This window comes from Drosophila eugracilis, unplaced genomic scaffold, assembly GCF_018153835.1.
Source record: "Drosophila eugracilis isolate 14026-0451.02 unplaced genomic scaffold, ASM1815383v1 contig_2152, whole genome shotgun sequence".
Taxonomy (NCBI): domain Eukaryota; kingdom Metazoa; phylum Arthropoda; class Insecta; order Diptera; family Drosophilidae; genus Drosophila; species Drosophila eugracilis.
The window spans coordinates 1,594,617-1,621,471 of record NW_024573036.1 but is presented as its reverse complement, the minus strand read 5'-3'; the positions used below and the strand labels follow the sequence as shown (position 1 = coordinate 1,621,471).

The following is a 26,855-nucleotide window of genomic DNA, read 5'->3' as shown; positions in this document are numbered from 1 at the left end:
GCCCAAAACGCAATGAAATCTTTGTATTTGTTTACAACATAATTTGTTTTTCTCTTTTTTTTAGATTTTTCATGTTTTTTGTTTTTGTTTTGTTTCTCAAAAATATTCAACATAAACGCCCCGCAGCAAAACATTCCTTTAGATCTGTGTTAGCTTTCCTCGGAATAGTTTTCCACCGCCTTAGAGCTTATTAACTAAAATCCTAGTATTGGTTGCTTCACCAGCTTCCTATCTTTTCCACGCTTTAATGTACTCAGTCCATGATATCTTCCGATTCTCCCTTTTGTTACACATATATAATATATTCATCTGTTCATACTTCTTTGTTACTTTTTAATTAATTAAAAATTACGAAAACTGCATTCCTAGTATCAGTATCATATCTGCACTGCCCGTCTCCCAGCCTGGTCCTACTAACTCCTCCATCAATCGGTTCCCCTCTATTATCATATATATTCTTGGTGTCTTGGTGGTGTGGATTATGCTGTCTTGGTAGGTTGAATGTTGTATGCTGAATGTTGCATGTTGCAAGTGTTGAGTGTTCGTTTGTGGGGTGAGTGAAACATTGGTTTAGTGGGCATGAGATGGTTGTTGAAAAAATTAGCATACGAAAATCCATTGACTACTTTTTGAGTTTTCAAGTTTTTGAGTTAACTGAAAGTCAGCCTGCCGTCGCCTTTTGTTAGTAAATATGATTTAAACTTAGAATTACATTGAATATTTTGCTCTGGCTGCATCGTTTTCTGGTCTTTACATATATATGGTACTTAAGAATGTATGTTTTGTTTAGTTTTGCTTGCTATGGTTGCACACATTTACTGCTTTTAGTTTTTCACTTTGAATTGAATATGGGAATATGGGTTAACCTGCTGCGATTTCTGTTCTCGGTTCGATATTTTCATTTTACTTGACAAAGAAATGTTTAATTATGCTTTACTAATACACTTATGGGCCTGCTAACTTCTTCCAATTGTTGCGCTTACTAGTCGTTAATCGTTAATCGTTAATCATCAATCATCAATCATATTGGTAAAACTTAAGAGCTTTAATCGTATGCGTGAATGTTGATGGCAGCTTTTTGGTTTTGTTTGTTTATCGTTTCTCTTAATTGCGGATAAATTGAATATTGTTTATAAAATAGCTCGCTATTTTATGTTGTACATTAAACACATATTTTAACTGTTTTTCAACTGCCGCCGCGACAGTTTCCCTCTCATTATACAAAAGGTTTTTGTTTGCGTTTGTTTGTTTATATTATTTCAGTTGTTGCTATTGTTGCTTCACATTGTTGCTGTTGCTATTTCTTCGTCCCAAGTGTTTGCTACGCTATTCTCCCTCCTCATTTCCCACTTCCCCTCTCTTCCGCTCTTCTTCGTTCTTCGTTCAATAGAAATATAATTCTTCTCTTTTTTAAGTTTTGAGTCTTCTGCCACATCACTACAAGTGTTTTTCGTCGGATTTTTAAAAAAATTAAAATACATTCTACTCCGCACTTTCTTCTGCTTCTTCTTCGTCTATCGATGGCATGCCAATTCTTCAAAAGTTTTTTGGTTTTCCCACAGAAATACAATATTTACAGTTCACAGTTTCCACCGGCTGGCTTTTCTCTTTACACACACCCAGAGCTTTCCTTATGCCTATTTTTAATCAACTTTTGTGATCCTTTGTCATACGGCTTACATATGATTTGTAATCTTTACACCCCCCGCGAAATCTCGATTTGTATCAACCATCGACCTTTGCACCCCGGAGCCTTTAAATCTATTGTTTTTGCATCAACTTTCGATCCCCGCTCACATTTTTGTTACAGTTTTTCAGTTTAAAATTGTGAAAAAATAGCTGCATCTATTGTAAATTTTAGGTTTCTCTTTGCTTTGTTTTGTTTTTGTTGGTTGCGTTAAAATTTGAATTACCGTTAGATTTATATAATTTGATTTGATGATATTTTCCTCTGCTTTTCTTTTACTTCATCTTCTGCTGTTTGTCTGTTTGTCCTTGGATCTGAATCTCGAATCTGCTGCTACTGCATCCGAACTGCTAGTTGGCCAGGTACTGCAACTAGTCCCTAGGCACTCTAGCTTGCTCCGAATACAGTGGCACGTTCAGCGGTTGTTGGTTCGTATAAAAAGTCTTTGATTTGCCCCCCCATTCGTTGACCATCCTTCCTCCTGCTTCCACGTCTATCCGTCTGTATCTCTATCGGCTGCTCTGGTGTTAGCGTGCTCTGCATTAGAGACTAACCTGCTGCATCTTATCAAAATCTAAACACGGCCGATGCGGTCGCTGCAGTCTCTGGGTAGCGACGGCGGTGACGTTAGCGGCATTTCCGGCGGAGTTGGCAGAATTGTGTGTCGTTGTTGCTGAGACTGCTGCTGCTGATGATGATGATGGTGATATTGTTGTGGCGCCCGCGGCTGAACCACTGGCATTGTTACTGGGTCGCCGCCGGGGCGATATGGCGCAGTGGAACAGTTTCGCCGGCGGACTGACCGACCGCACCTCCATGTCCAAGCCGGTGGTGCTGGCCGGACTGCTCCGCGAACTGTTGTAATGAAAACTATACTTCGGCTGCGGCTGGTAAATGTGGTGGCTGCTGTTGCTCATCTTCAGCGAGCTGCTGCACGCCTTAATCACACTCGGCTCGTTCTCGTTGCCTCCGTTTCCGGTTCCGGTACCGCTGGCGTTGTTTCCCGCACCAATCTTAGCACACTTGCTGCTATTGGCCACCCCGCCACAGCCACCGCCACCGCCGTTGTCGCCATTCTCCTCGTTTACACTATTATCACATAATTTAATATTTTCGATGCCACATCGGGCCTCCGATAATATCAGTGGCGTTGTGGAGCGGAACATCATATGGCTACGATTTGGCTTGAATGCCTCCAATGGCGGCGATGTGCGAAAATTCACGGGCGTCAGGATCGGCTCCAATGAGTTGCGCAACTGTCAGGGGAAAAGATATGGGATTAAAAAATAGTTTTAATGTTAATACTTCAGATTCAGAGAGAATCTCAATCTCTTTTCCAATGCAAAACAAACCCTGCTGCATCGTTTATAGCCAAGTTGAGAATCTGTCCCACAATTTCACCAGAACCCACCTCATCATCGGAGCTATGGGCCAACGATCGCTTGCGATTCTCCACCATCAGCGTAGAGCTTGAACGCTTCGAGTTGGAAGTGGTGGCTCGCTCCTCGTACGGCGCCTCCGTGTCCAGCGAGGAGGTGCATACGCGATTCGAGATCCGGGAGGCACACGAGGAGACCGTGGCCGTCGGTCCGCCTGGATGCTGACCAGCCTGAGAGGACGGCCCGTTGATCACCTCCAACTCCTCTTCGGAACTGTGCTGGTCGTACATGAGATGGGCGCAGGATGACGACGTCTGCTGGTGACACATCATTGCAGGAGCGATTGGTTTTTGGCCAGCAACACCTAATCAAAAGGATTGTTGTTATTAATAAAAATTAAATATTGAATAATATTAGATTGGTAGTATTTTTTAAGATCCTGTTCTTGCCGCTTGGCACTTACTAGTTTCCATATCCACGTCTAAGTGACGTTGGTTTTCCACATCGAGGAGTTCACCATCAGATTCGGTGCCGGAGTCATTCGATTCACGCTGCGGGAGGAAAATTCGATTTTTTAATCATATACGTACATAAATCTTTAAATAAATAACTTCGGAGTCTTATTAAGTGTTTTAATTTAATATAAGGTTTTATATTTATGTCAAACTTATAATTTTTAATTATAATTTTTTTTTAATAAGAAATTGTAATAATCCCACCTTTTTGCGCATAAAATTTTTGGATGCCCTTAGTGTGTTTTCGCGATTTTTCTGCCTGACAAATTTTATCATGATTTTCTGCTTTGGCTTTTATTCGCTCCACATGCCACACGCACACAGCAACAACGATGCACCCACGCAGCGCACACACATACACGCACAGAGAAGAAAAACTTACTACGACGCCGCAGTCGCAGCCGGCGTCGCAGTCGTCGTCGACTTAGTTATTCTTCTCCTTCGCCTTCTGTTCCTACTACTATTACTACATACTACCGACTTTTTTGCCGTTGCGCTTTACACGCCGTTTCTATTTATACGCCTCCGCATGTATTTTTGTTTGTTATTTTTACGCGCTGCTTCGTTTTGCGATTCCGCTTTTTCTCTCCCACTCTCTTTACGCGCATGTAAAACGTAAGCGGCGCTTCCCTTTTGTGCAAAAATTTCAATCACGTTTACGTTCTCTCTCACTCTCTCTCTCTCAATTTTTTTGGTTGTAAATCCGTAGTTAACGAGTAACGGTGTAGCGGCGAGAGAGTTTCTGCTCTTTAGAACTTTGAATTTTGTTTGTTATATTATAACATGATTCATGAAAGTTTCGACACTTAACCGGTTATATCCGATGTTATTTTATATAGAAAAATCAATTTTGAATTTAGTTTAGTTTTCAGCTTTCAGTTTTTTATTGTGATTTGCAATCTCTCTTTCTTACAATCTCTTTTGCGCACACTTGGTCCTTACGCGTAGTACTCAAAACACCCGAACTCAAATCCCGAACGGAATATCCGCGCACCTTTCGCCGTAACTTATACAGCACGAAATTATCGATTTTTTTTTGGCACGGCCACGGGTACGGAAACCAGACGACGCGAAATCCGCAAATAAAAAAAACATCAGGCACACCGCACCACCAAAGGGTTAAGGCTCTACTTTTTCGGGTTTTTAACCCATAGAATTTTATTTTTAAACACTCCGTGCCATTAGCTTAGATCGTCTTTTCTTAAGAATTCCTAATTTCCTGGCGTTATGCAGTTGTGCAACTGTTTTGGATCCGCCTACGCTTGCTGACTTTTGCTGGTTACTACGGTGTTACTGTGTGTATCGGGTACAATCGGGTATATATCGCATATAGCCCACCGCCCGTCACCGGCTAACGTTGCGCTCCAACTGAAAACCCATTGCGTCCACAATGTGGCAAGGCAACACTGTTGTCTCGAAGTCTCTAAAAATCTCTGCGCTGGCGCTGGAGAGAGACCTCCGTACCCCATTCCCCTTTCCCGATCAAATAGCCACTGCGTGCAGCCCACGATTCTCTTCTCCGTTGCAGTTCCAGGGTTACCAGACAGAAGTTGGAAAACAAATTTACTTTGGACTTAAAAATACAATTTTAATTTTAAAGATTTAATAATTAAGCTCCTTAAAACATAAACATCTATGATTAGTGTTATAAATAATATAATTATTTCATACATAAAAAAAGAGCAAATTGTTGAACCAAAACCAAATAGATACTACTCAAGTTATTAAGTCAAGCCCCGATCGTATTACACAACAATGTAAGCCTTGTTTAATTGCTTAAGTTGCGCACTATAATTGATTGTGGATAATGGGCGTGTTGTAATTAGCCGTGCAAAATGAACATTCCCTTGCAAATTTCTTTAGCGCGATTTTCTTTTGTGTGCAGGCAGTTTTCCCATTCATTGAATTCTTTACCCATTCCCACCTAACAACTGGGCAAAGTCGCGTTCGCCTGGCAACCCTGGACGCACTCGCAAAGTGCACTTACTATACTTTTGATGCGATGCCCGTGTGGGCGCCCATGGAAAATTGGGGGGTGCCAGAGGGGCCTGGCGTAGTGCTGGTCGCTTTTGTACATGCGCGCTCAACTCGTGCCTCCAACAACGACGGCAAAGGTGCTGAACATAACTGTAGGGCCTTAGCGCCATCAGTCTGTTTTCAGAAAATCCATACAAAACTTAATATTAAAAGAAAAAGGAAAAAAAAAACATTAAAATCTTTTAACAAGGGCTTACAATATTGTCGCGCACCTTTTTGCTTGCAGACGGAAGAAGAAGCAGCTGGAGCGGGCAGGACCTATTCGTAGGACTATATGCCTATATATTCATGTCTATGAGTTGTAATGTGTGGCAGAAACAGAAGAGAAGAGGCGAAGAAAGAAGGGGAGAAGGAGAGAGGAACCGCGGCAAAAAGTGAAATAAGACGAAGCGTGCGAAACTCGTTGCAACGATGATATGGGAAATTGTTTGGAGCTCGCTTTTCGCCACCGAATGTGGAAAACATGGGGAAAACATGACATGGAAAACTACGCACGAACTGGTTTTTCGGCTGCTCCAGGCAGTTTTCTCAATTTTTGTTGTATAAATTTCTTGTTATTTTTTAAACAAAAGTTATATGTTGTTTTAATTATTTTTAGTGTCGACGAGTATGAAGGATTGGTTTTTATTCCAAGTATGATTTAGTTTGTATAGAAATATATTAACACTTTATAATTATATTTTTACCAACAAATGCTCACATTTCCACCTCAAAATTTATCATTTTTGTAGGTAGTTTAGTTTAACTGCTTTATTACCTCATGAAAATCCTATTTATTTATCGTACGGAACTTAAAAAAATATTTAATATATTTTACCCACTTTTATTTCGATTATTTTCCTAAAACATTTTCTGTTTCAAGTAATTGTTATTTTAATTCTTCTAAAGTTTTGGCACTTTTGGCAAACTCCCTCGTGAGCTTTTCAATTTGCTTTCAATTTTACGCGGAAAATTTTACTACGAGTCTACGTGCCACAAATACAGGCACACATCTGCTATCTCGCTCCCTGGCAAGTCCAAGTACTTTTGTTCCATTCATACCACACACACACAAGCGAGCAAACACACCTCTCTCTCTCTTTCGCTCCTGGAGAGAGCGTCTGACGTAGGTGGGCGGTGGGTGGAGAGGGATGGGGTGGTGCAGCCTTCAGCTTGAGTTCTAAATTTAGCACTTGCAACTTCAGCAGGACCCTCTCTCTTTTACAGTCACTCTTGCACACACTTAAGTACAACTGCCACCGTCACCGTTAGTCGAAAACTTACTTGATTCGCTCGCTCCTCTCCCCGTGCTTCAGTCTGCCTCTTTGGCTCTTGGTTTTCCTTTTGTTTGATCACAAAACTGTTTATTTTTTAGTTTAGTTACTTGTGTTTTTTTTTCGACTGTGGAAATGCAGGAAAGCCAGCGGAAAAGCGGACCAGCGGCGGCGAGTGAAAAACGATGAATGGCACATACTACACAAATTAAACAGCACGCGACGCGTTTTTGGAGAATTGACTAAACAAGCTCTAAAAGAGAAGAGCGAGCACGCGCGCACACTCACAATCTGAATGTCGATATACGCATATATCGATATCTTGCCAGTGCTGGAAATTATCGGTGCATGGGATTCCCGGGAAAATACAAATATGAATTTAAGGCTATAGAATTAAGCGCTTCTTATTGGAAACTTTGCTACAGTTACAATGAGACGAGACAAGTTTTAATATTTAAATTTCAATTATTTTTCATTTTAAATTTCTGTCAACGACTTATGAATTAGAAATAAGGATTTTTATTTATTTAATTTTTTCTGTTTTATAAGTTATTGAAAGCTACATATGTTTCAATATTTTTATTGTTTAGAAAACGGTTTTTGTATGATGTTTATGATTTGAATAAACTAGACTAACTTGTAATATTAATGTAATAAAAGAAATAAAAGATATTTTCAGTCTTATATTGGTGAGAAACTTGACTATTCTATAAGCGCGCACTCAAACCACGACGTACGCCCTAAGAATTAGGACAAGTAATCGTTAAATTCAATTTAAACAGATTTAGCCGTTCTAACCCATATGAGCTTAAATTAACAGATTTAAATTTGTTTTGGAAATGGAATACTTAAAAAAATCTTGTTTTTCCAGAGATAGGGGGACCCCCTAATCAATAAATAATATGTCGAATCAGCTAGAGTTCCTAGTAATTGATTAGGTTTATTGTGTTAAAAGAAGGAGATAAGACTTTAGATTAATTTACTTGATTAAAGAACATTAAAAAGCTTTCTTTAGGCTTCAAACAGCTATAGAGAAATCATGTTGCGATTCCTGTTAATATTTTCCTTGTTTTTATAAATACTTCATTCAGCCAAAGTGGCAATGAAGTCTGTACTCTTTTATCAATTTGCAATAATCTTGCTAGCCTTAAAGCTGATTCCCTTGCCATACGGTAATTGCTATTTATTACATTGAAGACTTTTTATGAATTGTTTACGTTTTTAACTGACAGAGAGGAGCAGAAACGTCAGGCGGAAATTTTGGAACGCTTGGATAAAAAGTTCGACCTTTGTATACCCAATGAATACCCAGAAAACTGTGCAGGGTCATCGAAGAGTAAACTGGTGATCCGTGTGCCAGGGCACAGTGGAGACCCCTTCGAGGTGGCCTGCGATCAGGAGAGTCACGGGGGAGGATGGACGGTTCTCATGCGCAGAAACGACGGAAGTCAGGACTTTTTCCTAGAGTGGAAGGACTACCAATAAGGATTAGGGGATCTGGACAATGAGTTCTTCATTGGCTTGGACAGGCTGCATGCGATCACTGCGTCGGAGACTCAGGAGCTTTTGGTACTTCTGGAGGATTATAAAGAAGACAATCGCTTTCAAATTTTCGATAACTTTACCGTCGGGTCTGAGGCTGATGACTACACTCTGGAATCCGTGGGATCATCCTAAGGGGACGCCGGAGACTCACTCGACTTTCAGCTGGGCATGAAATTCAGCACTAAAGATCGACAAAACGACATCAATGGAATGCGTAGTTGTGCTGTGTTATCCATGGGCGCCTGGTGGTACCGCAATTGTCACATAAGGTAAGTTACATTTTCGAAACTTCAATTTTTTCGAACTATTTTAATAATATTTCATTTAGATCATAAATCAGTTAAATAAAGAAACTAATCAGCTCTTATTTTTCCTTTTAGCCACTTATTCGGTTTATTTGGAGAAAACAAACATGCACAAGGCATAATTTGGAATACATTTGGATACAACTTTTCTAACGTTCCTTACAATTTGAAACGAGCTGCGATGCTTGTAAGGCTAAAGGGTCTATATCCAAATAGAACTTAATCAATTTTAACCGAAGACAAAACCAATATTTATATGCTAAGTTTATGTTGATTAATAAAAGAAAAGTTAAAAACATTAAAGTTTTTCATTAAGTTTTGCTTTATTTTCTGTTTATATACAACAACTTAGGGCTAATTCGTTTCGGCAATAGTTAATCGTAGGCTTAAGGCTAATGGATGGAATGATCTAAGTTTACCACAAAAAAAACAACGGGCGGGCGTGTTCGTCTCTCTTGGTCTCTCTCTATCGTAATCTCGATTTTAAAAGTATCTTTAAAGGCAAACTAAAAACTACGAAGCTGTGGCAATGAAACCCTAATCGAAGCTGACAACAAATATTTTTAGAACACAAAAATAAGAAATAATATTTTTAAAATTCATATTTTTTTTATCTAAGAATGAAGTCTAGTAATATCAAAAATATTTTGTCAGTTCCGCAAAGAGGTGAAAGTGTCAAGTGAATGTTAAATAAGGGTATGAAATGGGTGACGACCCTTCACATGGCCGTTTCCAGCGGCTGGCTGTGACTTCGCCCGTTAGTTTGCAGGGGCTGCAGATCACCCGTTCCACCATCCCCATCGAAATCTGTCTCCAGGAGAGCCTCCGACTTGGAGCGATGATACGGATTGGTCAGCGGTGACGGGATCGTCGGTGAGGACTCCTCGGATGCCGTTTGGTAAACCGTCTTGGGGCGTGAGTGCGTTGGTGGCGCCACATTTGGCGCTGCCGGTGGCTGTGCCAGTGGCCTCGGCGTTCGGTAATGTGAAACTGGGGCTTTGCTACTCCTGACGGCAGTATAGTAGGAGTCCGGACGCCGCATGTCCGCTGGCGTTGCCTGCTGACTAACGGGAACCGCCGGAGCTGGTCGGTACAGTGAGGACTCCGTGGAGTAGTTAAACTGATCAATCTTTTGATCGAAGGGCAGGGAATCGCCGCTACTGCGCTGCGGCATAAAGCTGCTGTGCGAGCTCCTCTGGTACTCCGGAAGATTCTGCTTAAGTTCGCTAAGGAAGGCCAGGCCAGGCTGACCGCGCCTTCCGCCCGGAGTGCTGCCACCGCCTTCCGTTCGAAGGGGTAAGGTGCTGGCATTGCCATAGTAATCGGAGCCGCCCTCGTCGACCTCCTGGTCTGTGTGATGTATGATTGGTGTGTCCTCGGCCACACTGGTGCTAACGGAATTGGCACGAGTGCCTCCGCCGTAGGTGGAATTGTCCCGGAAGCCCTCGTTCCGGTAGCTCAACTCAAAGGCGTCTGGCTCCAAGGCGGCAGCTGCAGCAGCAGCGGCTCTGGCTCGATGGCCACTCGCCTTGGAGATGGTGGCCACCTTGTGACTCTGATGATCCTGAGCAGGCTGAACTGGTCTCAGAGCATTCTGATTCACATACTCATTGTAATGGGGCTTCTGCTCGTAGCCCTCGAAGCTGCCAGCCTCCGAGCTCAGCACACTTTTGTCCATGGAGTCGATGGAGCCATTGGCCACCATCTGCTTGTAGTCCTGGCTCTTGGACAAAGTACCATTGCTGGACATGTTCTGGATGTCGAAGGAATAACATAAAATAAAAAAAAATAAAGTAAAAATAAAAATAAAATCAAGGATTAATGAAATGAAGAGCAAATCATACATAATTGGGTCTTCTGCGGAGGGAGCCCTGCGGATCGATGCTGTTCAGACTGCGCAGGCTCTGCCGGATACTGTTCCTTCGCTGGAGTCGCTGCACATGGCGATGCTTCGACTTGGCGAACCAGCAGAAGGCCACCAGGATCAGCAGGATGATGGCGAGGACAAAGGCTGAGATAATACTGATGGCAAAGATGTCCGCACGCCAGGATAAAGGATCAATGATCACCTAAAAAGAAGTTATCGATTAATCATTGTCCTCTTAGTGAACCTTAGGGAGTTCCTTACCCTAGGATCCATTTCACATATGAAACCGCGCTCTTTGTCGCAGTCCTCCAGCTCTATTTCCCCAAAGACGAAGCTCGTGCAGCGCTCGATGTGATTGTAGTCCTGGATCCACACCTTATCCGGGATACTTCAAGTGCCTCATCTGGCTTTGCAGGTACTTCCACAGCGTTGTCTTATCCGTCCGAATGAACGGCATCGTGGAGTTCTCCGAGCGACAGAAGTCTCGAGCCTCGTGGAAAGTCATGGGAGCTCCCACATAGGTGAAGCAGGTGTCATGGACCAGAGCCCAGCCCGGAGGGCATTTCCCATCCAGGATAGTCTCATTGTTCATTTGGAAGGGCACAGCAAGGACCTCCAACAGCTTGGGATCATCTGTTGGATACGATCATCGACTTAAGTAAGCTTATCAAATATCTTTTTTTTAAGGAAACCTCACCTGACTTATCTCTAATACGAGACTGCACCGAGATGGTGTTATTATAGCTCCAATAGTTGTGACGGGCATCGATCTTAGAGCTCCAGGTTTCAAAGGTCCTAGTTCAGGGAGTTCAGATATTAATTGAATGTCAGGAAAAGTGTCACTTTTCATCTTACCTGTTTTCATAGTCAAAACTCAAACTACAAGAGCGAAAATGTTGGAAAATAGAGAAAAGTAAGAAATTATATTCCCATTAGCAGTTTAAAAGTTAAGACTAAGAGTAGGACTACTAGAACTGACTAAGTATATTGTACTTGACTGGATTAACCATACTTACATGGAGTTATTAACGGTTAGCAGCTCATAGTCGTTCTCGTGGTTCTCGAAAATATTATCCACATACTGCTGGCCGGCAGTTCCCGCCACAATGGTTGCTCTAGTCATCCAGTTGGTGGCAAAGTTCCTAAAAATCAAAAATAATAATTTAAAAAAATACTTAAAATAAAACTTAAAGAGAACCAACCTGTAGAAACCGTTGTGAGCCGTGGTCTGATAGATCTGCAGCCGCACCTTTTCGAAACCAGAAACCTCCATAATCCTTCCTCCCACATTGCTGTGCACGTAGTTGTAGCTGAAGTTGGACACCACTTGGCATAGTCTGATCACATCCTCATAGCCAGCCATATTCTGGGCAAAGTAGTTGCGATAGAGCTCTACTTCCTGGTACGGCGAGGACTGTCGTCCCTCCACGTAGAGAGCAGGGCGATTGCGATTCCTCATGAAGAGATTGTGATGGACGAAGCCTCGGAGTGAGGTAGCCGACCCCCGGGAATCAGCTCGGATGCGCAGACCTCCTTGGTTCTCTGTGACCAGGTTGTTCTGGGGGTTTACAAAGTGAAAAGGTTATTTTTAAGTTTAGATTAAAGACTAAATCTACCCACCATAAAGTACAACGAATTCATGTTCTGCACATCCAAGTTAAGGGCTGAAGTGCAGGTCGAGAAATTGCCGTATAATTGCCGGCAGTTCTTCTCTATCCGATTGCCTATTAAGGTCAAAGTGGGCGTGACCTCACCGGCAGAGGCATAGGTAACCGCCCCCTTCATCGCACCTGAGATATGAGTATCCGTGATATTGTGCAGAGCATCGCGATCTGTGAGATAATTTTAAGATTTAACATAGTTAATTAACACCTTTTAGGAAATACTTACATTGACCCAAAGTGGAAATGGGCACAGTCACGACCTCGGCTATGAAACCATGTGTTTCGGGAGCACCACTGGCCACCAGTTGGAGACTCATCGTTGGGCCCTTGGTCTTGAAGAAGGATCTTTGGTTATCGGTATCAGATTCGATCTTGCCCAGATAAGTGGCAGTCACATTGTAGATATCCCCGTCAAAAAGCTTTATGAAATCGGTTCTGCCATACAACTTGGAGTGATTGAACAGATTGGACTGCAGCAACCTGAAGCCAATTGGCTTGGCTCGGAAAGCGGAGGTGAAGATCTTTACGCAGTTGACAGGATTGTTGTCGTACTTGTAGTAGACCAGCATGCGCTCCTCGATGGTCAGCACCTTCTGGGGATCGCATATGTCCACCAGAGAGAAGAGTTTATAAGGAAGATCTAACTTCTTTAAGGGGGAAAAACTAGACTCATCGCTGTCGCGACCTTCGCCACTCAAAGACACAATGCTTATACCGGTTCCCAATGTCTTGTTGATGTTCAGATGATTCAAGTTCAGTTTTCCACTGGGAGCAATCATGTTGATGCCATGATTGGCTGAGTTCTCAATGCTCACCGAGGTTATGGACGGGTTCTTGTGGATGGCTTGGATGGCGGCTGCTTTGTGGTTGTGGAGTATGCCAGCCTGTTCAATCCTCACAAACTCCAGCTGACTTTCCCTCAGAGGCAACCTCGCATGTGACCTGGTGTTGTGCAAACGATGTTCGTACTGGATCTCCTCGAACTTGGAGTTGGCGAACCTTATGCCACCCCAATACACCTCATCATCGGCCATGCTATTGCAGCTGACGAAGACGAAGACATCATCCCAACGGCATTCGTGGCGATGTCCGTAAAGTTGGCCATTCAGTCGCTCGGCACAGTCTTCCATTCGTTCCTCATCGCCTCGGCACTCGAGTGGTTGGACCCACGACCAGATCCGAGTCAGTGAGTTGGTGTGGAACTCTATCCTTCGATCATGGCCATAGTAGACATTCAGGGGATCGTAACCCAGTTCCCGACAAACAACTTGGGCGTTTCTCTCTGTGAACCTGCTATCGCAGATGGGAACCCACTGGAGGGTGGTGTGGTTGAAGTACTCCAGGAATCCTTCATTCAACCCAAACATTCCGTCGGTATCTCCTGTGCAGTTATTGACACTGGTGCACAGTCTAATGGAGTCGAACTCGGTCAGAGGGGCACTCATATCCTCCAGAGCCCGCTTCTTGGGTTGAGCATCGATCAGAGACTCCCGGGTGGCATTTCTAAAGGGTCTCATCACTATGGGAGATTCCTTATATCCAACGGCCAAGAGTGTACCCAAAACTAGTATTCCCACGTTGGGTTCAAATTCCATGGTGACGCCATGATTAATGGTCAGCGTTTTTCCTGGCATCACTGTAACGTCAGAGGATATATAGTAGGGTGTACTCTGTTTCGTCAATGTCAGGTCCTTGTACACCCTGCCGCCTCTGTAGCTGGATAAGTCAATCTCCTGATCTTGGTTGAAAGGAACCACCACAGAGACACTGGCATCGTAGTTGTCTTCGATGAGGAAAGGTTGGTATATCACATCGGCATGATCGTTCCAGTTGTCGAAGTCGAAGATCTTGGCCTCTATGAAGGCGGTGTCCTTAGTGCCCCACCAGTTCTCCTTGGCCTCAAAGTAGTTGTTCAACCTGGCCGATCTCACACCTGCCACAAGGTTGTAGTCCATTTCGTTTTCAGATATCAGATTGCGGTACAGCCGGACATTTTGGACTCCATCCAATCGGATCACGGAAGTGGGCAACTTGTGTTGCTTTCTAATTCTCCTGGCAGCCTTCATGTATTGGTTCCTGTAGTTAGCGGTCATGGTCACGATATTGTTTCCCTTGAAGCTATTAAACTCTATACTGGCCGGTACTTGACCAATAATCTCACTCAGGGAATCCGCCTTGAAGAGCAGCACGAACTTGGCATTATTCGCCTCGAAGCGGTTGTTGTCAAAGCGGAGACGCTTCTCCATTCCATCGAGGGAGATTAGAGCTCCTGGACAATTGTTCTCCCTGAAGACATTCGAGGTGATGTTGAAGACCGTGTAGTGTCCGGAAACGGAGATACGGAAGTCGCGATTTCTTTGCCAGGTGCTGTTGCCAAAGTAGATTGAGTGGGTGAAGTTCTCGTTGTACTGCCAAACATAGGGAAGTGCCACCTAAAAGGGAAAATCTGAATTAACTTCAAAGGCTCGCCAAGATGAAGAAAACTCTTACCTGAAAACCTCCATGGGTGTTCTGCTCCACTGTGGTATCCTGAATCACGTAATGGAAAAGATTGTTGGATGACCGCAGATCCTTCGACAGCTGTCGGATTCCATGACCATTTTGGGTGATCAGCGACCCATTGATATGCAAGGTGATCTCTGATAAGTTGCTAGAAATCACATCCCAGAATGGAGACCTTATAAGAACGGCCTCCCTTTCGTTGTAGCTCAACTCAGAGTTGATCAGTTTAATGGATTCGTTGGCCTTCCTCAAGTAGTACTCCCCGTTGTCACCTATGTATCGGTTGTAGTAGATACCCGTGATACCTCTCAGATTTTTCTGTATCTTCGTTGATCGGATGGTTAGAGTGGGCACAGCTCCACTGACAATACGGTTCCGTATGTTTTGAACCGGAGCCGTGACTGTACTTAACATCAGGACAGCTCCTCCCAGAGCCTGTAGGCCACTCTCGTAGTAGATTATAATCCCGTAACTGCTGCTGGTAACAGGGAACACGTTCAAGTCCCTCTTAACTTGCCACAGATCACTCCTTAAGTTCTCTGTCCTGGCATTCAGGATGTTTATGGACTCAGTGGAAAGGTTGTGGATGGGGTTCAGGAGCTGGATACCAATCACATACCCCGCGGGGCACTGAACCACAATCTTCCTGTTGATATTCTGGCCGAGCAGCTCTTCGGTTCTTATGTACTTGTGTTCAAAGGTTCCCAGGTCAATGTTGCTGATTTCATGGGGCAGAACATAGGGATCGTAGTCCGTATCGTAGGAATTGAAGTCCCTGGCCATGTTGAACCATCCACCGATTTCCTTCTGATCCAAGGCAGATATGACAGCATCATGGGAGACACCACTGCCCTTGTTGTCCTTGATAATCGATCCCGAGATCCTGAAGTCCAGTTGCTTTAGGCTAATGCCACTTCCCCTATTGCCGGAGAACTCCGAGTTCTTGATGTTATTCACGGACTTTCCAGCATAGATATCGGAGTATACTATACCCAAGCCATCTTGAAGATTGTTCACGATCCGCACATTTTCCAGGTTGTGGCGGGCATGGTCCATTTGGATGGCGGGCTTAAAGGCATTCGTGGTGTAATCGAAGAGCCCGGCCTTTTCCACGGTAACATACTGTAAGTCAGCCCTTTCGGCCAACATGCTGAACCTCACGCCGGCCCAAGCACCTTCATAGCACCTGAGACCCACATCGTTCTCATGACTGCAGGTGTTTTCGAAATCGTATTCAGCCCGACATTTGGTGACATCCCGATCCTGAAGCGTGCACCTGACATTGGCCACCAAAACGTCCTCAGAGGTTCCGGCATTTGGCAACTGAGAGCGGAGTAATCGCCAGTCCTGGGGGTTCAAGGAGTAGCCCAGTTGGTGGCAAACCAAGGCTGCATTCAAGACATTCCAGCCGTAGTCGCAGACAGTGCCCCATCGACCTTTCAGGTAAACCTGGAGTCTTCCCTCATTGGCGCCCACTCCTCCAACCAACCGAACAGGAACCCTTGGCACACCATCGGAGGGTATTAATTCCGTTTCCATGTCTATAGCTTCCGTCTCACTATCCAAGTCGATGGTTTCCGTGTCATTATGCTCCCCTATAATCGTTTCCCTCTTCAGTGTGAAGAGTATGTCATCGGGTCTACGTCCTCTGGCTTCCAGTTTTCCTGCCACCATCATTCCCACACTGGGCTCAAATTTAAGAGTGGTTCCAGGTTGGAGGATGAGCTTACCACCAGGCCTGATGTTGATATCCTTAGTAACCGTATACGTTCCAGCTGGCACCATATCCTGGCCATCAACCTCGCCGCCGATAACATCGCTTCCCTCGTGGAAGAACCGGGGAACCACAGTGGAAACCGTGATCATGGCAGTGGAACCGGGATTCGAGCTGTGCAGCAGGTAGGGTATGTAGGTAATCTTGGCCAGGTTGTAGCGATCGTTGCGATGGAACAGCCGAGCGTATATCTTGTTCTCATCTGTGTGCCCCAACCAGTTGCAGGTGGCATTGATAATCTTACTTTGGTCTGTGAGTTGAGAGCCGATTTCGTACATCGAGTCCAGATTGTGCAGGATATTCCGGAAGATATCGATATTACTCGATCCCACGACAACGGGTGCTGCTACCCGAGATCGGGGATTCAGTCGACCAGCACCATCACTTCCCTCGGAGCCTGCTATCAGGGGACCAAACGCCTCCGTAATATTATTTCCCTTTACGAAGTTTCTGGTAAAGAGAATGTACTGGACCTCAGCCCTGCTATAGGGCGATAAGCCCAAGGAGACCACATGGACTCCACTGTTCCTCATGAAGTAGTTGCTCTGTATGACCAGCTTCACCGGGAAGTAGTTGAACTCCGGATATATGTAGTCGTTGTTGATAAACAAACAACCGTAGGACCCATAGCGGAACATATTGTACTCGATTCTTCCCTGGAGATTTAAGGCTGGACTCAGATAAATGGAGTTCGCCTGGGAGTACTTGAACTCATTGTGACCGAGCTGGAGTTGCATATTGGGGCGTCCATTGGCAGTGGCTTGGTAGCAGGATTCAATGAATATATCATTCTGCTGGCTCCCATTGAAGTGGTTCCCTGTGATGTTCACCCAAATGGGCCGACAGAAGTTGCCATGGAAAACTCCCGTCTCCAGATTGCCTCCGATCTGTGAGTACTCCACCACGCTCGTTTGGTTGAAGGGTATGTACTCCATGCGGCTGACGTCGGATGTCTGATTCAGCCAAGTGGCTACGCCGTAGCCCTTGTTGGCCGTTAAGGCGGATCTGGAGATATTCCGATTGCCACCATAGTAGGTGATGTTGACGCCGGCACCATTGTTGAAGCTGATGTTGGAGCTGGTTATGTTCACATCTCCGGCTCCGCTGGTCACATGCACTCCGGCCACATGGCCGTTCCCGGAGACGGAGCTACTGTGCACATGAAGCTTGGATCTTATGTTATCGACCGCAACGCCACGACCTCCATTGTCTTCTACTGTAGATTGCGACAACTTGAGGTCATAGGCCACCGAGTCGCCGGATGTCATCCGGAAGTAACCATTAATCTCCTGCCTGGCATCCGCTCGGATCCTCACAAACATTTTCTCCCTAGTGGAGGTAACACTCTGAGGCCTTGTGAAATTCCTGGCCTTCCATTCGAAGAGCAGGCGATCGTTGGTCGAGGCTCCATCGTAGATTTCCACTGTGGCCGTTTCGTTTTGCATCAGGACGAAGTGCTCGAAGTGGAGGGTGAGGAGATATCCTGGTCTGGTGAAGAAATACTTCCCGCACTCCTTGCCAGATCCCGCGTAATATTTCTGAGAGAAGGATAGTGAAATGGGGTAGGTCTGCCCCGAAGTTGTGGGTAAAGTGCAAAAGTCATAAATGCTGGCCCGATCCTTCCTTTCCGTTCCCCTCAGGTCGTGACCCACATACTTGACACCATCTCCTGCATTATCCACTACGGAGCAGCCATCCAACAGCACTGATCCTTGGCTTGAGTTGACGAAAATTCCAATGCCATTGCACTTCCTTACGGTGACATTTTGCAGCTGGAATCCTGCCCAGGGCCGGGTGCTATTGAATCCTGTATAGGCCGAGTGACTGATCATCACGTGCTCCATTTGTGGAGGCAAGCCCTGGACCTCCACTGCCGACTTGGCACTAAATCCAGCGCCGTTGCCTGCTCTTATGATGTCCACGTACTTAAGACGCGACTCCGATATAGCCGAATAAACGATGTTGTCCCTGCCCAGAGCCTTGGTGGACGGGGCATTATCGAAATATATGCCTCGCCAGTGGCCCAAGGTTTCGGAGTGGACGGGCAGACATTGGATTCCCAGATCGTTGTGATAGTCACAGGCACCAGCTCCCATTTGTCGGGATGTCCAAGCGCAGTCTTGGAGGTTACTCTCGCCACCTCTACACTTGGGCTGCTCGTAAAGCAGTCGGGGATAGTATCCTGCAGTTCGTTCCACCCAATTCCAGAAACGACCTCCTCTATATCCTAGCTGCTTACAGGCCACTCCGTAATCCGCCAAAGTCCAACTGTTGGGTGGAATAACTCATTAATTGAGCTTTGGAAAATCATAAAACTACTCACTTTCTGGAGTTGGAGCAAACGGATCGCCAAGCTCCCTTGTGGAAGAGCTGCAGTCTTCCCTCGACTGGGGTGGGCCCATCCACGAGTCGAATTCCCTTCTCCTGGTCATCGGGCAGCTCCAACTTATAGTTGGCTGTATTGCTCTGGGATTTCAGCACAATTCTGGAGGTTGGTGTACCCTAAAGTAAATATTTAATAGTTATCTTTATTATCTTTCTTATTTTTGAGTGTAAATTTTGTAAAAAAGGAAATGTGATCAACTCGCTTGGTTCCAGTCAGTTGACCGAGAGTTTAAGTTTAGTATAAGCAAATAAGAAAATCAGGAGAAATAGCTATTAAAATAGTAATTAAGCTAAATTCAATTTCAGTCTTTGGGAATTTATGTCACCTACGGCTTGAAATCTCTGAAAGTGTATCAAAAATAAAATAAAGAACAAAACCCACTTCTTTAAGTTTCAAAACATTTCTCCTTCATTATTTTTGTTGATTAATCATGTTTGGGGCTTCTGCATTTTCTCTTGCGTCTTGTTCGACTTTTCTCTTCGACTTGTTTCTCTCACGTAGCATGCAATTATTTTCGGTTTCAATTATGATATTTTCCCGCCACTTGGCCTTCGTTTGCCAATGAAAATCGACATGAAGAATACATAGTATATATAATTTTGAAACCAATTGGGGCCTCAATTAACACCTATGCTTCGAAGATCTCGAGACGAGGAGTCGCCCACTGCCGCAAAACAGTTTTATTCAATTAACAGCAAGACAGGTCACGCCGTCTTAACCCTTGCGAGCACTTGACTCACTCAGTGCTGTTTTGCATATCCCCAAAAAATAAGTGTGAAATACTCATATCGAAAACTAAGCATTGGCTTAAGAGCCCGACAAAGCTAGTTTAATCATTTCCCTTTCGGCCTCTGTAATTGTCAATTATGACTCTCCGACATTCACTTAAATCTAATTAACCCATAGTGACCCCTTGACCGCTGATTAAGTGCCTACAGAAGCTAAGACCGGAGCGGAACATGCAAAGTGCACGTCATAATTGAGAGGAAGTCAACTGAACTTGGCTGACCCAGTTCTGGGGTTAAAGATTGGGCTGGCCCTAACCTACCGCTATATATCTCGCAAGTCCTCCTTGCAGATTCCGATCTCTGGTGCTATATAGGCAGCGGTATCTCCCCCTTTTCGACGATGTGTAAATCAGACAATCGCAATCTTATCGCTGCCGTAAAGTCAACAATGAGAGAACTTCAGTTCAGAGCTTTTGTATCGGGCTTATCTATCGCTAAGATTACTCATAGTGGACCCTCGACGGCTGATAACAACAGGTGCTGCTTAATCATTCGCAAAATGCCTACAGGTGCAGGTGAGTTTTGAATTCGACTATGCATTTACCCTACAAATGGTTCTTCATCCCCAAACTAATGAAATTTCTAAACTTTCATAAAGCCAACTCCCTTCAAGCCATATTCTTCCACCCCATTTCGTAGTAATCAAGTTTCATGCCAGTCAATCATTCTCGAGTTACTGCAAGCTTTTCACAATGACCCATAATGAATTTTCCCCATTAGGATTTCCGACTTACCACCGCCTGCAGGACGCCGCTGACTTTCAGTCCCTTGGTGGGGGCAAATTCGATGGTTACACCCGGTTCGATGGTCAGTCGTGCTCCTCGCAGGACCTCGAGGTCCTCGCGCGCCAAGTAAGGACTCTCGCTGCGCCGAAGGATTCGTTCGCTGAGAATTTCCCCGCCTTGCAGTTCGGTGTACGAGGCCGATGACGTCATCGGAGGGGTGGAACTGTGTGGCGCCACGGTGACGTCTGCGCCGGAATGTCGGGTGGCAGGCAATATTTGTGTGGCGCCATCGAGACTGGCGAACTCGATGTCGTTATCCTGCAGCAGTTCCACCTCTCTGGAGTCCTCAACTCGCCGATTTTCTTGACTCTGTGCCAAGTGGGTCGAAAAAATCAGCGTTACGACCACCCACAAGCATATGTTGGCCCATTTCGGATCCCTGTGGGGTTTACTTTCTCGTTGGCAGTTCGTTTTGGGTCGTGGCAGCTTCATTTGTGCATCGTTTTCGTATCACTTTTCGTTGTCGTTAAATTTGGTTTACTTTTCTTTTATTTTTAATTAATTACTTCACTAGGGGTTTTATTACACATTCGCCATGGCAGTTTTGTGATTATTAAACAGCTGGGAAACGGGAAAATTAAGATTTAATTAGATTTTTAATTTTATAGGGTTTTATTTAATGGGATGGATTTTCTTGATATTTTTGTGGCACTTTTAAGTTTTGTACATCACTTTTACACTGCTATTTCGTATTTAAACTCCAATTTTTAAGCACTTTTCCGGATTTTCCATTATTTTAGGTTAGTTTAGCAACTTTCAACAGTTTTCCAAGCTGTGAATATAACTTTTCAGTTTCTGTTCAACCTTTGTTTTTCCTTCTAACACCCAAACCTCAAAAATCTGAGATTTCCCAACAGAACATGAGAATTTTGGTGGGTCTCATTGTTAACAAATTTTTGTGATAAGCCGCTAGAAGAACGGCCCCAAAAGAGAGCCAAAAAAACAACGAGGGAACTCCTACCAAAAGTCACACAACAACAAGTACAAGCTTTTGGTTTTTTTTACCTTTTTCTACTTTTCCTATACAAAACACGTCCGTACGCAAAGAACCGTTAGCAACGACTGACAAGCCGAGAGGGTTTAGTATATTGCATTACCCGTCGACAGAACGAGATGGCGCGATAAAGAGTGTAGTGGTTGGACAGGGAGGGAACGACGAACAACAATAACAAAAGAAATGAGACAAACAAACAACAATATGGTAAATATTGGGGAGTTGTTGCTCGAAGTCCCCCACTTTTGTGAAATAACTGTAAATGTGTAGGCATTTCATTCATGCGACAAGAGAGCGAGCGAGAGAGCTAGTGATTGAGAGAGTGAGAGGAAGAGCGAAAGAGAGCGACGCACGCACCGCAAGTTCGTGTTGTTTCCCCAAGTCTTCTTTAATTTTCCTTCGGTTACGTGTGCGTAGTAAGAAGAAAGAAGAAAGCATTTCCACCTTCGACTTATGGGCTTTATCAAAACTTTCCCCCACCCTCTCTATACACTGAGAGAAATTTCAACAACGGATGATCAATTCCCAATCCCTATTATGAATGAATCGAAACCAATTTGATAAACTTCCTACATTTTTAAATGTTTGTTGATAAAATAAATATTTAATTATTTAAAAACTCAACATTTTCTTTTCTATTTTCTTCCGTGCATCCCCAACATTCTTGATAACCAGCATTTTAAATTTATCGAATATGCAAAGCAGCTTTATGGCTTGTTGTTCTGTGTGAGGGGCGGGGGAGTGGCAGGGGCAACGGTGCGTGTGTGGATTGTATCTTGTATCTGGCATATGACGGTCGATGGATGTGACTCAACTGCAGCGCTGAATGTTGCGTTTGTGGTTGCCGTGACTGCATTTGAAGTGCATTCAAAAGTTTGTTGTCTGCCTTTTTATGGGTTTATTAACTTTAGTTTGCTTCGATTTTAGCTCTGGCATTTTGCGTTTCTCATAAGTTAAGTGAATGCACTTAAAGTAAACCTATTATTAACCTTTAGCGGAATTTCCGCTAAAAATTAAATTTTATTTAATATATGTACATTGTCATTTTCTTTGTTTATATAATATATCGAAGAAAGTTCATGGCCAGGCTTAGATAATTAAAAACACAAAATGATAAGATATGAATGAGTTCACTCCCAACAAAACACTTTTATCGTTAGCTTAAACCCAAAAAACCAAAAATACTTTCAAGTTACTAAGTTTTTTAGCCAAAACACCTTCTAAATCCGTTAAATTCAATTCCCATAGCAGAGTTCTAGATTAATTGTGCTTTCTCCATGTGGCTTGTTGATGTGAAAGGGTTTCCCCGCTGTGCAGCTGTTTTTTGGTCAATTTTACAGCAATTTAATTTAGTTTCCGTTCTAGCCAAGAGTTCAACAACCCGGTGAACTAAAATTGGTAGAATAATGCCAATTGTCTAACCAATTTTATGGTCGCTTGGGGTCTCGTCATTGTCCAATTTGTTTTGATGTAACTACCTGGAATTTGTTAGTCACTTGCCGGCTTCAATGATCGTCGCATGACTAATACCACCCACTACTCATAGAGATCTCTAAGCTTCTCTGTATACAAACGTAGATCTATTTCAGAGACCGTCATTGATGATGCTCACCGCGCTAAAATGTTAATTAGCTTGACCAGCGAGCTTTGCATTCTCATTAACTTTGAGTTACAAGGGGTAGATACGCACTGAACATATTTCATTTACCGATCTATTTGCAGCGTATCTTTCAGTCTTTAAACCTGTTGCTTACTTTTATCTAATAGATTTTATAATGCACCGGGAATATGTGAAGCCTTTGTTTTGCCTTTCCTTATCTGCACCAAATGATTGATAATGCCCCATTTCCTTTTACGTATGCGAAAACGTTCTTTTAATTCACTTTTTTCACATGGTTTCCCGACTGTCTAGAACCAGAATGGCAACGCGTCATCGGCTTCTATATTCAATTGCCGGGCGAATGACTAATGCGGAACGGAAGTAGCAGAGGAACTCCGAGAGGAACTCGTACGTAGGGAACAACCTGTTCGAAGGAGGGGACTCAAGGGAGCACACCGGTATTAAACAAGTGCAACCAACGTTGCGGCTCGCTGAACGCATCAACTTAAAAGTTGCAGTTGCAGTTTATTGGCCACAAACCAGCGCAAAAACAACAACAACATAAAACAAAAAATAAAAGAAAAAATTGCCGTAGATGGGGCAATTAGTTGCTGCCAAGAAAGCGTGCAAAAATAGGAAGAAACAGAGCAACAGCTAACAGAATTTTCGGATCCAATCTTCATACTTCGATGATTTGCTTTTTGCTCAGATACTAATCAGAAAACTCTAGCAAACTTTGATAGACTGACAATGAATTACAGTCTTAAGGATTTTCTTCACATGAATCATATATATACACGTTTTTACAAACTCTAATACATATGCACAAGCAACAGCACTTTAACATAAGAGCCTATTATCTTTTGGCCAATTTATGTTAACTTAATTCTCTTCTGTATAACCAACTTTAAAACTATCACATAAACCACCGATTTTTAGGCAAAACACATTGATTCTTCCACTCCAGAATCCTATCTCTTTTAAGCCGAAACTTAATGCGCGTCTTGTATGTTTTCTTTGTGTACTCCACTTGGCCTTTTACAGGTATTGGTGTGTTTGGTAATACTTTTTTGGTGGTGCCTCCAACACAACCTCACTTTCTGGCCCAAAGCTTTGGCTTTTCACTCTTGGTTTTTATTGAAAATATCAAATTTAGCCACTATTTGATCACTTTTATTTGGTTAGATCTTTTCAGATTTCATTTATGGCACTAAGTTCTATAATTTTTAGCTTTTCAGAAACGACGCTTTTTGCATTTAAGGCGCGGTCATCCAGCGATCACTCACACTCTGAAGAACCGACTGTACGTATACGTGACAGCCAAGAGAAGAAACAACAAAGCACCGTTGAGATCAATAAGTTACTGCTGCCAAGCGTTATTTTCCCCGATCAAGCGCACACGTCCAACATCGAACACCTTCTGAACCGAACTGAGTGTCGTGCTCAAGTCTGAAAAGCCAAATAAACTGAACGACGAGCGGCACGGAGCGCATTGAGTTCACAAGAGAGGAGCCGTCATTCAAACTGGCCAAGTAATCCCATCTGGTATAGACCAAAAGCCCGGAGAAGCTTTCGGTTTTCAGGCGGGTGAGCAGCGTTATTGTTTTTCTCTGAAATGTCAGTTGGCAGCTAGCAGTTAGCTCCACTCTCAGTTACCTTGGCCGAAATGCTAAAAGTGGCCAATGCAGCGGCCAAAGCTTTGGCTTCCAACCACAAAACAGAGTCGGTTACTTGACCTGTTGCTGTTGGTAACCGGGTAACAGTCGGCGGTCTTGTGGGTGGTTTGTGGATCTGTTAAGCCACGACCAAATGTTACCAAAGTGTGGAATTGGTTGTTAGTATCAATTACTGTTAGTTTTTAAATTTTGTTGCTATTGATATCTCTTACTGTTCGGTACAATGTTATGTCATAGTTATATAAATTTAAAACAATTTAAAGCAATATATTTTACATTAAGGTTTATCAATAGGGCTTATCGTGGCTTTTAAAATACTTACATAAAGCGGATTCACAAGTTTTTATGGTCTGGAGACGAAAGTAATGAGTTTTGTACTAATTCTGATAAGATCTTTATCGTTTTTAATGGAGGGTTATCGTTTTGTATATAAACAAACTTCAGACGATTTACTTTAAATCCAGAAGTATGATTCACACACCTAATACTTGTCTTATTACGATTAATTTGGGAAAAGGCAATATAAACATTTCCTTTAAAGGTCCTATTTATAAGGCTAATAAAAGGTATTATCCATAAATTATCCTAATAATTTAAATTTTTGTGTGTAATAACACATATATTTACTTAGTAACTCATAGCTGAAGGAGGTAATAAAATTAGTCGAAAGAGCATCGAAAATTGAAAAAACCTTTGTCTTAGTGGCGCTGCGTGTTTATCTTAGGAACTACCGTTGAAAGCGCCAACGGTTGAAATGATCCCGAATGTGGCGCCATATACTGCTGCGGCAATAAGTCGTACTAAGTACGTGATCCATCATGACGCCTTCTAGGCGGCCATAAAGTAAGGTTTTTATATTTCAAGTAAAATAAACTTCAATATTAGATTGATTTCTATATACTTTTCGCTTTATTTTTATTGTAGCTATTTTGCTATCAAAGTAAATAAGATATTAACGCATTTATCTACAGATATAATGTATTTTTGGCTCGCATTAATTTCAGTAATTCCAAAAAGAACGGCTTAACGGTATAAGATATGTACATAAAATAATAAAAAATTTCGAACAATCTAGTCAAACAATTTCCTTTAGTGTAGAATGTGTAGTATTTGGAAACTAACGCAAGGTCATCATGTTGACGAACTCCTCGAAGTTGATGTGGTTGTCCTGATCCAAATCGTACTCGCGAATCATTTCGTCCAACTCCTCGTCGTCTATGTGTTCGCCCAATGCCATAAAGATGGACCTTAATTCGGTGGCAGAGATGTACCCATTGTTTTGCTTATCGAAGACACGAAAGGCGTCTCGCAACTCCTCCTCCTTGCTGGTGTCGCGCATCTTGCGCAGAATCACATTGCAGAATTCTGTGACCGCAATCGATCCGTTACCATCCGTGTCCACTTCATTAATCATGGACATGACCTCTGATTCGTTTGGTTGGCGACCCAGTAAGCGAATCACTTGCATTATTTCCTTGGAGGTGATGGCTCCCTCGTTCTCCTTATCCAAGATCTTAAATGCGTCCTTCAGCAGCTCCTGGTCATCCTTACTCAATTCATCCATCACGCTAGGCTTCTAATAAAGGCAAAAGTTATAAATATTTCAACTTTTCCGTTTCCAAACCAGACGTCTGTCAGCTGAATATGAGAAGCAGTTCTGAGTCCTACGAATGGAAACTATGTGGTATCTCTGATGGAAATTTATTTTATAAAAATAAAAAACGTTTATTTAGCTTATTTGCTTAAAGGAAGCGTTTAGATAATAGCCATCATTATATTATTATAATACTTCAATTTCATAATGAGACTTTTGTAATCACATGGACTTATTCTTTATCGCACATCAAGTTCATTTTTTATGAAGATAATACGTTTTTTCGGTAATATCCGAGCATTCTCACGCACTGTTTGGCAATCAAATCACGTGCTTTTCGGGACCCAAGATGATATCATCCGACGGAGAAACTCTGCGACTTTACGCGAATTATTTTATAGTTGAACCAGAAATTGATGTCACCAGTGGGGGACTATAACTGGGCGGGTATTCCTCCCATTGAGGAAATTCCAGGAACCCCGGCAACTCCAACTGGCAGCGATG

At 43.2% G+C, this 26,855-nt stretch overlaps 4 protein-coding genes across 5 annotated transcripts; 1 reads left to right on the top strand and 3 right to left on the bottom strand.

Annotated features, from left to right (window-relative positions):
- Positions 1 to 87: 87 nt before the first annotated feature.
- On the bottom strand, positions 88 to 7,195 carry LOC108110828. 2 transcript variants are annotated; one of them, XM_017220065.2, is made up of 4 exons: positions 6,882 to 7,195; positions 3,530 to 3,617; positions 3,099 to 3,430; positions 88 to 2,943 (listed from the first exon to the last, which is right to left on the bottom strand). In XM_017220065.2, exons 2-4 carry the CDS (start codon positions 3,537 to 3,539, stop codon positions 2,230 to 2,232), a joined length of 1,056 nt encoding a protein of 351 aa, XP_017075554.2. In that variant the 5' UTR covers positions 3,540 to 3,617; positions 6,882 to 7,195; the 3' UTR covers positions 88 to 2,229. The 2 variants fall into 2 exon arrangements, with proteins under 2 accessions (XP_017075554.2, XP_017075553.2); XM_017220064.2 differs by lacking the exon at positions 6,882 to 7,195 and adding an exon at positions 3,786 to 5,000.
- LOC108110800 (angiopoietin-4-like) lies at positions 5,389 to 8,490 on the top strand. Its single transcript, XM_017220028.2, has 3 exons — positions 5,389 to 5,399; positions 7,963 to 8,043; positions 8,104 to 8,490. Exons 1-3 carry the CDS (start codon positions 5,389 to 5,391, stop codon positions 8,354 to 8,356), a joined length of 345 nt encoding a protein of 114 aa, XP_017075517.2. The 3' UTR covers positions 8,357 to 8,490.
- Positions 8,491 to 9,025: 535 nt separating this feature from the next.
- Positions 9,026 to 24,525, bottom strand: LOC108110799 (protein bark beetle). Its single transcript, XM_017220025.2, is given in 14 exon segments — positions 9,026 to 10,474; positions 10,566 to 10,790; positions 10,850 to 10,972; positions 10,974 to 11,221; positions 11,286 to 11,383; positions 11,444 to 11,467; positions 11,605 to 11,730; positions 11,791 to 12,146; positions 12,209 to 12,420; positions 12,479 to 14,684; positions 14,743 to 18,796; positions 18,852 to 19,030; positions 20,437 to 21,048; positions 24,368 to 24,525. Coding segments are annotated over 13 exon segments (9,369 nt in total). The 5' UTR covers positions 20,920 to 21,048; positions 24,368 to 24,525; the 3' UTR covers positions 9,026 to 9,439.
- A 1,198-nt stretch (positions 24,526 to 25,723) lies between these two features.
- LOC108110586 (neo-calmodulin) lies at positions 25,724 to 26,822 on the bottom strand. Its single transcript, XM_017219683.2, has one exon. The coding sequence runs from the start codon at positions 26,319 to 26,321 to the stop codon at positions 25,875 to 25,877; it is 447 nt and encodes a 148-aa protein (XP_017075172.1). The 5' UTR covers positions 26,322 to 26,822; the 3' UTR covers positions 25,724 to 25,874.
- Between the last annotated feature and the right edge of the window lie 33 nt (positions 26,823 to 26,855).